Genomic DNA, 12,226 nt, shown 5'->3' on the forward strand with positions numbered 1-12,226 from the left:
ATGTATATAACTTATAACAAATAATATAATATATTTTTTTCCATTTTTATGTCAACCTGAATTAATTTTGAATTTATATGATAAAGATTTCTGTTTTTATATTCTGCTTATTTCTGTTTATTACATAATATCATATTATACTAAATTATATTATTATATTATAGAACATAAAACAATCATTTATCATATAATTATTTCAAAATTAATTTAGGTTGACAAAAGAAAAAATATGTACTGTATATAATATATACATATAAAATTATGAAGGAGATACACACACACACACACAATGCTTGCATCGTTCAAATCCATAACACATATGAGCAATAGTAATTCTTGCTTTAGCCTATTCTAACTTATTAAGTACCATCAACCAAAGATCAAAGAATATTTCGAGTTTCACCAATGGTAATTACAACATTGTGGTGTCGTTCTTTTAAGCTAAAAATAATATTTTTTTTTTTCCATTTTTATGTCAACCTGAATTAATTTTGAATTTATATGATAAAGATTTCTGTTTTTATATTCTGCTTATTTCTGTTTATTACATAATATCATATTATACTAAATGATATTATTATATTATAGAACATAAAACAATCATTTATCATATAATTATTTCAAAATTAATTTAGGTTGACAATGAAAAAATATGTACTGTATATAATATATACATATAAAATTATGAAGGAGATACACACACACACACACAATGCTTGCATCGTTCAAATCCATAACACATATGAGCAATAGTAACATGGACTATTTGTCCTTACGTTTCTGGGCTTTGAACGTGATAGTTCAGTTGCTGTCTATGCAGGGTCAAAAAGCTCTCAAAGTTTATCAAAAATATCTTAATTTGTGTTCCGAAGATGAACGAAGGTCTTACGGGTTTATTACTTATATAATCTATTGTGTTTATATATTATATATTGTTTGTATTTATTTTATTATATTATAGAGTATAAAAACAGAAATCTTTGACAAAAAAGAAAAATATATGTACTGTATGTATATAACTTATAACAAATAATATAATATATTTTTTTCCATTTTTATGTCAACCTGAATTAATTTTGAATTTATATGATAAAGATTTCTGTTTTTATATTCTGCTTATTTCTGTTTATTACATAATATCATATTATACTAAATGATATTATTATATTATAGAACATAAAACAATCATTTATCATATAATTATTTCAAAATTAATTTAGGTTGACAAAAGAAAAAATATGTACTGTATATAATATATACATATAAAATTATGAAGGAGATACACACACACACACACAATGCTTGCATCGTTCAAATCCATAACACATATGAGCAATAGTAATTCTTGCTTTAGCCTATTCTAACTTATTAAGTACCATCAACCAAAGATCAAAGAATATTTCGAGTTTCACCAATGGTAATTACGACATTGTGGTGTCGTTCTTTTAAGCTAATCTTGTAAATACGATCATTCTGACACAAGTCTCCCTGTATGCATAAATTTGCCATTCAATTCAATTTCTAAAAGAAAAACAAAATGTGTAGAGGATCCTCTGGGTTGTTTAAACTAATAAATCATGATTCACCATGTCATTAGTTCCTGTGAATTGTGTGGTTTCGGTGCCCGGAGCTGATGCTGTTCTAACCCTGAGCGCTCAGCTCAATTAGGGCATTAGCAGGCTCATTCTGCCACCAGAGCTGTCAGCGCTGCCAGCCAACTGTGGAGGAAAGAGCGAATCGATTACACTTCTTGTTGCAAACTTTGAACGAGCCTTACCCGCTCAACTCAAATCTCACATCCTTAGGGACACGAGGAGAGAAGCTAGCAATATTCCATGCTCTTCCTAGTCATATTGTGGTATATTAGAGGATAACAAGGAAAAAAGGAGATGGTTTTTGATTTATTGCTACCACTCTGCTAACAATTACTCTAGTCCTGAGCTCCAAGCAGCCCTTGGAGAGCACAATTTAAACAAGTCATATATCTTTACACAGGGCAAAGCGTGGCACATCATTACAGTGAGAGGGAGAGGCAGAATCATCAATGTGACGTTGTGAATCATGGCACGGTTAGGGGTTCAATCCACGGCAACCTTAAGAGGAGAAAACCATTGATTCTGAAGCCCCAAAGGACAAGGAAGAGCAAAGACAGGGGCTCGATGTGATGGAAGAGCCGCCTCCACTTGTATCATCGTCACCCCAGGTTTCCCATCACCGTCCTTGCTCCAAATACGACAAATAAAAACTAAACAAACTGTAGCTTTAAACGTCAATGAGACTTAGTTTTTTTGTTTGACTTTGAAACAGCTTCCTTCCACACAAAGGACTTTCAATATTACATCTTTTCAAAATCGACTAGTCAGTGGGCTGTCTGAAAGACTAGTCCATCAAAAAGCCCTGTATAATTAGGCTGGTTTATGTCCACCAGAGACCATCAAATGTGCTTCTGTGGATAAATAGATACTAAGTGCACACTTTCAATAGGTTAACTGACAGATATTGAACAAATAAGTATAGGCAAAATAACAACCATGACCTTTAATTGCACAAAACTACCATAGCCCTCACAAAAACGCTGCTTTGATGGCTGTGGTTTAATGGGCCTGAATGTAGACACGCAACTTCTTAGAGAGGGTTAATTGACTGTCAGCATGTTAAAAGCCTTTATGAGAGGTTGCATGTCTAAATTCAGCTGCTGTAGTGAACTGCCATTAAAAAAAAATTAGGTTCGAACACATTTTCTCTTTTTTGTATATTCTTTTGAAATGAGGCATGTCACCACTGATCAAACTGTGCGCATCTTCTCCCTCCCACCATGTCATAGATGTAGATCACCTAACACTGTGCCACACAGCTCCCATCCGCACAGAAATTTCTCACTTGTATGCATGTTTCCTTTCACAGACTCATTTTCCTCATATAATCAACAGGGGAGCAATATAAATCAGTTTGAAGAAAGTGGATAACAGGATGCCAGGCAAAACGTCTTCACGGACTACTTGTGCTGTCAGATATTTGATCTGATTGCAATGAGAGGAAAATTTATGCATGGGCAGAAAGGACCACATCAGAACTGATTTAATTCCGTGCTAGGGGTGGGTAGAAGGCACTGACTTAATTAGGTTCTGTAGTTTAAGTCAGGCTCAAGGGTTTCACCTTTTCATCTTTGCTCATACTTTCTGAAGCGGACTAAACAGGAGAAAATGGGCAGTTGCAACAGCTGTCGTCTGGATAACAGACTACACACAATAAAGCGGAGATCATGCTACTTTGTGGATTACACAACCCTGACCTTCTATTGTCTACAGCAAAAAAAAAAAAAAACACCACATTGAAATTACACAATTGACAAATTGACAACAGCAGCTTTAAGTTTACCACAGAATGACAGAGAGTGTGGGCATGATATATTTATTCAATCCCAAATCTACTTCAGAGCTGGAAAATGGTAAGATTCCCAATTCCACTATCATCCACTTACAAACTTTTTTTTTTTGATTATGCACATATACCTAGCTATCTAAATGGGGAATTTTCATTGTTTAATAAATTGTCTAATAAATGATTTATTTATTTATTTAATTACTTATCACTTTAAAATTGAAAATTAAAATGTTTTCTTTTGGCAATCTTCATCTTTAATTAGCCTATTTTTTTAACTATCTGAAATACGCTGTACATTCCCAGTTTTGTTAATGTTAACTAAAACTAATAAAAATAATTTTTGTTAACTGAAATAAAGCTGAAACACAATGAAATATTAATACTAGATTAAAAGAAGAAAAAATTTAATAAAATAAAAAATAAAACCCTATCTTGGCAACTAATTGAAATAAAATAAGTTTAAATGAATAAAACAAAAGTACTAAAATTACAAAAAATACAAAAGTACATAAAATGACAAACTTAAATGTACAATATAAACAGAAAATACAATAATGAAAGCTAATTCAAAATATAATTAAATATGTATGTATATATATATATATATATATATATGCTATAGTTAGTAAGTATAAGCATATATTTTGTATAAATTACTAAAATAACACTGAAGAACAACAACAACACAAGAACAACAACACATTATTTTTTTATTTTTTTTTACACCCATGAGGGTGTCCCAAAAAGAACCCTAAGGAAGTTTTATTCTTCGAGGGAAACCTCCAAACACAAAATAAAGAAAATTATAGTCCACAAACAAAATCTAAAAGGAATGAAGGACAAACTCTGCCCACCAACATGTGGTACACCAGGGATATCAGAGACAAAAACAATGCACCCAGAAGAGAACAGCTACATGTGGGCAGTGCTAAGAATATCAAATAAAAAGCACAAGACACATGTGGGACTCATAAAATCCTCTCCCTTGCTTTACAAGGTCATACAAGGAAATCATAAATATAACACATTGTGGCATCTCAGGGCTGCCGGGAGCCTGTTTTGTCGTTGATATACAGCCGTCAATGAACCAATTACTATTCAATGGCCAATAGCAGAATCAGAATTAACTTCCCATCCTGTCCCATCCATATCCTGTAGTTTAAAGAATTGTCGTCACAAAGCACATCAGAGTAGCCAGTTTCTCTCCGTTGATGCCTGATCTGAGCAACGTGTCTCAAGCTAATCCCTAATGATGCCCGTTTCTCATCCTTCTGCAGGAAAGGAACCATGTAAGCCCGGAAAAGCACCATTCCCATTGCTTCAAAGTACGTCAAAAACACTCTTCTGTGGGATTCTTTGAGATCCTCAGAAAAGATAGTTTGGCACAGATGGCGAGGCCCAGAACTGCCAGTGCAAGCATGCCGAGATTGCAAGCAGTAGCAAGTAGCTTGAGTGACATTTGCCAGCTGGCTCTCGATATCCTTCAGCTAAACCAGCACTGACAGGACTGAACCTGTTTGAAGAGGTATAAATGAATCACCATTTGTTTCACATAGGCAAGGCTGCTTGAAATTACAGGGCCAAGCTTAATTGGAGTTGGTTTTAATGTGTGTGCTCGCCTTCCAAGAGCAATTCAATCAAGAGAATCTTCTGAAACATCCTTGAATGGACCCACCTTACATTTTTTCATACGCAGGCCATGGTTGGTTCACTCTCTCGGTTCTCGTGATATATGGGAGAGTATTCCAGCACACACCAGTGACCTGTCGAGTCTCATTTGCCCTCTGTTCCCTGAGCCATTGAGATTCAGAGTCCAGCGCCATTCCTCGAGCTGCATGACCAATGCGGCCAGTTATTGAGAAAAAGGTTGACAGCAAAGGTCATGCAAGATTGAAAAGTTGAAAATGAAAACTGCACCTTGGTATATCTTTTATGAGCTGTTGGTTGTATTGTAAATCACATTACTTGCAGGTTGCGGGTTTTTCTCCATATTTCTACCAAATTGTAATCCCTGACCTGTATCCAAGAGCAAGGACAAGTGTACGACCCAACAACATTATTTGCATGCAACCACTGTCCTGTACAGCATGGTGTCACGTGAACTGCAGGTATTATGGAGAAAACTTCAAAAAGAAATCCTTTTATAAAGTAAAAATGCACTTTACCTATAACCCAACACTAGGATATCATTTTATTTAAAAACTCCATCTTTTTAACACAGTGGTGACTCCCAAGACAAGAAAGTTAGTCGTAAGAATCTGCATAAGACAGCAATTTCACTTTTAGCCTGACTTCTTTTCTAACACATTAACTTTGCAACAGTGTCATTGTGATGACATGCCAAACCTGAAATATCTCAGACTGCTCTAATGCGATCACATCAATCATTCATCAGGGAAAGTCATTAGCTAAAGCAGGAACTCCAACCAACCTACAAGCGACAAGCAACAGCAAAGCGACACAATCCCATTCATTTCAATGGAGAGCAGGCGATTTCTGGCGACACGAGCGACAGCGGCCGTTGGCGACCGGATGGGGCGTGTCCAGCAACGCGACAAAGTTCAGAATCGTTCAACTTTATGCAAATGAAGAGCGACTTTCGGGAGCGACAGCCAATAGGAAAGAAGACGGTAGAGCTCATGTGATCATTCTCCTCTCAGCACCGTAGATAAACATACGCAATGGAAGAAAGTAGGCTCTGATTCTCATTTATTTTTGTTTGTATGCACGGATTTCATTTAGATTTAGATTATATTTAGTCTTTTGCCTCCAAAATGTTTGTACTTAGCGGCAAGAAACCTGATTCGCTGTCAAGGCAACCAGTATTGAGAACGCCCACTAGCAACCTCATCGCCAGCCCCTGGTAAAAGTCGCTGCTAGTGTGAACGGGGCTTAAGATGCAACTTTCTGTTTCAAGAAATTCTGCCTAAAAAACAACTATGTGGTGCTGAAAAGTGTTTTAAATACATTTGTTTAACAGTAGTTAAAAAAGTAACAGAATTAAATATATATGAATTTTATGTATATTGTATATTCATTATTATAATAATATACAAATTAATACATTATTGTAATTGTTACTTGTTTTGGTTAATGTAACAAACATAATTTTTTTTTTTTATATTTATAAATATAAAAATACTTGGGCTGTCCATTTAAAGGGGTCATATGATGCTTTTTTAAAGATCATTATTTTGTGTATTTGGTGTAACAGAATATGTTGACATGCTTTAATGTTCAAAAAACACATTATTTTTCAAATACTGTACATTACTTGAAATTGCATCATATGACCCCTTTAACATGTTAATTTAGCACAACTAATATTTTTTTATTTATATATTATATTATAAGTGTTAAAATTAACTACTCTATATAATCATATCTCCTGAATGAGATCAGGCAGCACAGAATGAGATAACAGAGCCGGTTTCACACAAAACATGCTCTTGCGTTCAGAAACAAGCGGAAGGTCTGCAATGGAATTAAACAGAATCGACAAAGATGAACGGCTTTAAACTTCACACACAGTCATAAAAATTCTACATATTTGCCAAGATGCTACAGAACGAATGCTCAACTAACATTCATGATAGGCTTATTTATTTTCAACAGAAATCACAGTATACTGACCCCATTTTTTAAATGTCTCAAATTATTTCTTAGCAAATATTGATATATGAATTCAATTGTGATTTATTTAATTAATTCCAACAGCATGTAATTTATGTTCAAAACGACTTACAGCCCTACTAAACACACATTGAAAAGGCAGAGAAAGAAAAACTTTAATGACAGCAGCGGCACCATTCATTTGGTTTCTTGATTGCCACCAGTCAATCCTCTCACCCCATGATGAGCTCGAGGATGTGTCTTTGAAGAGCACTGATTTAACAGTAGGAGGGCCTGAACAATTGTCCATCCTGTCATCCCACTGCTGTGCAAATCAAGAGAAGCTTCTCAACCATTTCATGTCTATTTCTTCTCCTCTCCGTCTCTGTCTAAAAGGACCTAGTGGGAACTATTCATTAAAATGTCCAACTTGGTATTGATACGAAGTATAGGAGTGGTTTTCCTTTATTTATAAATGAATGTGTGAACCTTCAACCATAGCTAGGGTAACTATTGTACTATTTCACTTTTAATTTCACTTGCTTGAAGAAAAGAGAAGAAATATCAAAAAAGGAAAAAATCACTAAAAACCCAAGACATACAAACACATCTGACCCCGGGTCAAGGTCTAAACACAAATATATCACATCTTCCTTTCCACCAATTCCAATGCACTCACCTTCTCTTTCTCCTCCTCTCTGTCCTTCATTCCCTTTCCTGACCCAGAATGTCAGTGGCATTTCTGCTTAAAACTCAACAAAAGCTACACCAGAAAATGAATGCATTAACTGTGAAACCTATCAGGGGAAAGCAGAAACGGCGGACGCAATAAAAGAGACAAGTGTTACTTGCGGCGAGGATCATTCTCTCAGCATTTCAGCTGTGAAGGCCCCTGTCAAAGTCCCTTATAGTTAGACAAACTCAATGCAATGCCTACTGCAAGACAATGACACAGCCTGACAATTTGTAGATGGATGTGCTACCAAATAAGAAACAAGTATTGATTAAAATGCAGAGATTAAATTAACTTAGAGATGCAATTCTTGGCAACAAATGATAACTGATAATAAACAGTATGTTGTGGCAGATAACTGATAAATTAAATTAGTTGATAAATAGTTTGCAACCTGTTCAACTCCAGAATATGGTCATTACAATGCATATAGGCGACTTGACCAATGCATAACTACTGGTTTTTAGATGGTTTCATAATTTGTTTTAGACGGTTTCAGTAGAGCATATAGAAGCATATAGCTACAGTAGCAACACCAAGGTCGTAGACTGATAATATATATATATATCTTGAATGCAAAGTAAGTCACTTTGGATAACTAATGCATAACGTAAAAGTAATTTATGAAATATGTTTCTGTATATTTTAGTCAGAATTACTGCCCTCCAAGTCTATAGCATTTTGCTTCAGTGAAGTCTGTGAGATTTAACAGAGACTCGCTTGCTATCAGGACGATCCTTTTTGAAAAATGGGAACAGATGCGTGAATTACAGGTATAAATGTACCAGTACACCCCTAATATATACATATATATAATATATTATTTATATTTGGGGTGTAATGGTAAGCTTGCATTCATAGTGCTGGATAAACAAAACTTGTACAAGGGGTGATGGGTCTTGAGGCATGCATGAGAAGCATACACACAAAGGAACAGTAGATAATACAGATCTAGAATTTAAAATCGAACTACTGTCATACTTGGATACACAACAGTAAACATGCGTCAACCCTTACCTTTGTTGGACTCTCCATGTCATTTCCCTTTGCAGTGATGAGGGGCACTGGAGAAGAAATCGAACAGAAAACATCAGATCACAATGAACGAGGGCTCCATTAACATGATGACAGAACTGTGATTCTAAAAGTCTAAATGTTACATGCTCCTTTAAGAAGTGGGAGTTAAAGCCAACTGATTAGAGGAGAATCTCTTCTTCTTTAATCTGTACCAGCCATTAGGGACTTCTGTCTGCACCACATGTATTTTGCAAAGTTTTTCATTAGAGCAGAAGAAGCTTCTCTCAAATTACATTTCCATTGATCCCGAGAAGAGAGTGGTTTTGCAAGGAGCCTCGAAATCGATATCGAGCGTCAAAACGGACAGTTGCAGAGATGACTTTTGGTGCCAGTGAAATCATTGGGAGTGAGCTTCGGTTTCTGAGAATATGATGGCCATTAGGCTGTCCTTGGATCAGTTCGTAATTGCTCCTTTTACTTATCCGTTCCTCGGGTGACATTATCAGAGCAGAGTCAAGAAGGTGTGCATTAAATATCCAGACTAACTCAGGTTAAAAGGCATTTGCTTCTCGCTAATCTTCTTTTATATAAATCTTTAGTGAGGCTGAGGTTTACACCTCTGAACCAATAGTTGGTTTGAATTTTATATTGCTTCTTTACCCCTGGCCCTGTATGCTTGTAACTAAATTATTTATGGAGTCCAGTTCTCTGTAGATGCCCAAAAAAAACTCTTGAGAAGCCTGTAGAAAAATTTCAGCATTATGAATTAGGTTCAAGAGTTTTTCATATAAACATACAAATGGTGCCAAAATCCAAAAGTAATAGGCAAAAATGAGTAACGTTTCTTGGCCTGGTGTTATGCAGAATACATTAAATATGCATAAAATGAACGGCTCTGTGTTGAAAATGTCTGCTAGCTGTAACGAAAACATCTTTAAATTCATTAATGTGGACAGCGATGACAACTAATATCTAACACTTGTTAAAAGAAGATGACTGGTAAACATAGCCATAGAGAAAAGTGGAAAGAAATCTAGACTTGGCAGCATTAAAATTCCAAGTTAACTTTGACATGAGGAAACATTGAGCAATATCACAAACGAGGGGAATCAAAAGGTCATGTGTAAATGTAACATGATTATGTGAGCTTGTTAGACCTAAAGAGCACATGTGGCTCTGAGGATCTAATTAGTCATGTGGTATTAATAACAATGCATAGGTGCATATTTGTCTTTTTATTTTTTATTTAATGTCACACACTGTTTGCACACACAGCTTTACTGCCAAGCGAGTTCAGGGAATAATCCAAAATGCTCGCCTAAATTTTTCTCCTTTTCACAGACTATTAATTGGAAAGGCCAAATTAATTTAGTTAATCAGTTTGTTTGGATGCTTAATGTGTCCCTGTGCACCATTTTAGGTCTTATTTTTTTAATGCTACAGTAACTCTATCCATTTCTGTATCTTGTACATAATATTAAAATGGAATACAGTTAGTTTAAATTGAAATAATATTTAACAATATTACTGTTTTTACTGTATTTTTTTTTTTGATCAAATGAATGCAGCTTTGGTGAACATAAGAGACTTCAAATCTGACCTCAAACCTTTGAACAGTTGTATATAAAAATATATTATATATATATTTACAGTTACACATATCTATCTGTCTATCAAACGACCTAAGATTCAAGTAAAGGTGAGTGGATTTACCACCACTGTCACACAACTGCATTCATATGTTAAACAACTCCCACAACACATTTCCAGAAGCTTTAAAATGATCTCCCAGAACCCTTTAAGCAGTCACTTTCTCTCTTTCTTACAAAATGTAAGCCATTTATAATAAATAACCCATGGGTGGATGAATTCGCTCTGCCCTGAACACTATTGCTGCTCTTTTTCCACTGTGGCTGAATGGCATTTTCAGCATATCAGTGGGCAGGATGAGTCGAGGCCAGAGACGATATATAGGTCTGCTTCTGCTGTCAGATAATTCCCCCAATAGTTCCACCCAAGCATTGGGTTGTTTACAGCTGACGAATGCACATTGGTACTGACTATCATCAGGATTGCTTCCCTAATGTGCTCTGCTCTCACAGCGGCAGAAGCTAGATCACAATTTCACCTCAAATCTAATATTCTGTATTAGTGCTCTGACAGGATCGCGAAAGAAAAGCAATATGGGATACTTATAATACTACATCTCCCCAAGCGTGCCATTAAAACAATTGTAAAATGCAAGAAATATGTTTTATAATAAAGAGCTGAGCGCATTCACCAGCATTCCGTTTCATTCAGCCAACATCTTAAAAGAGAAAAACAACCATTAAGCAGATTCATCTTGAATTCTAAATAAATAATTGCACGTAAATAAGAGAAACTGTAGAGTGAGAAAAAAGGTTTCAACAAAGAAAAATCGGTTCTTTCAGCAGCAAGACAGGCTATATTCTCACATGGACTCAGAGTCTGCCAGGGTGGATTAAATATGCAACATTTGGCTTCCTTCAGGAACGCATTCAAGTTCACTCCTCGTTCTCTGACGTCTGTCGCAAACTTTCAATCTTTTCATGCCGGTCCCCTGAGGATGTTAGGGCGAAAGAGACACACATGAGGGCCATTTACCAGCTCTCTTAAAGGGGTCATATGATGCGATTTCATTTTTTCCTTTCTCTTTAGAGTGTTACAAGCTCTTGGTGCATAAAGAAGATCTGTAAAGTTGCAAAGACTAAAGTCTCAAATCCAAAGAGATATTCTTTATAAAAGTTAAGAGTTAGCCACACCTACCTAAAAACTTACATATGGCCGCTAAGACTACATCACTGATAAAATACAGTGAGAAAATCATTTGCCTGAACTGAAAAAGAAAAATTAGGGAAATTAGAAGCTTTAGATGAAAGCTGTGCTTGGGTAATCAAAGGCTTTCCAAAGTCTGTTAGGACGAATGGATGCACAGTTCCTGCAAACAAATACGCACATTTCTCTGCTACACAGTATGTAAAAAGTAGTATGTCAAATCAGCAGGATGCCTAAATATTCAGTATTCATCATATAAAGCAAAAAATTACTAAATGGATTGCTGCATCCATTGAGATTCTGAAGATAATTTAAAAAACACTTATTAATTATAAAAACACTTATTTAATATATATATATTTTTTTTAAATTATTTATTATAAGTAGTAATAATAATAAATCATTAATAATAAAGGACAGCTTTTAAAATTCTATATACTGTGTTTAAATTAAGAATAAAACAAAATAAAACATGAAAATTAAAAGTGAATTTAGGCATTACAACATTATACAGTATGACAAATGGATATTCATATTTTGGGATTTGCTAAAGACTACATTTAAAGAGTTAGTTCACCCAAAAATTTAAATTCTGTCATTAATTACTCACCCTCGTGTTGTTCGAAACCCGTAAGACCTTCGTTCATCTTCGGAACACAATTTAAGATATTTTTGATTAAATCT

The 12,226-nt window shown here is 35.1% G+C and overlaps 1 protein-coding gene across 5 annotated transcripts in view; it reads right to left on the reverse strand.

Annotated features, from left to right (window-relative positions):
• Positions 1-12,226, reverse strand: part of LOC107756277 (beta-1,3-glucosyltransferase-like) — a 74,055-nt gene that overhangs the window by 51,960 nt on the left and 9,869 nt on the right. For all 5 annotated transcript variants that reach the window (XM_016573335.1, XM_016573317.1, XM_016573301.1 and 2 more), the window contains exon 2: positions 8,747-8,793. In XM_016573335.1, coding sequence (XP_016428821.1) covers positions 8,747-8,793 — 47 coding nt within the window. The remainder of the gene's footprint in view (positions 1-8,746; positions 8,794-12,226) is intronic.

Source organism: Sinocyclocheilus rhinocerous, unplaced genomic scaffold, assembly GCF_001515625.1.
Source record: "Sinocyclocheilus rhinocerous isolate Xijiao unplaced genomic scaffold, SAMN03320098_v1.1 scaffold1152, whole genome shotgun sequence".
In the NCBI taxonomy this organism is placed as follows: domain Eukaryota; kingdom Metazoa; phylum Chordata; class Actinopteri; order Cypriniformes; family Cyprinidae; genus Sinocyclocheilus; species Sinocyclocheilus rhinocerous.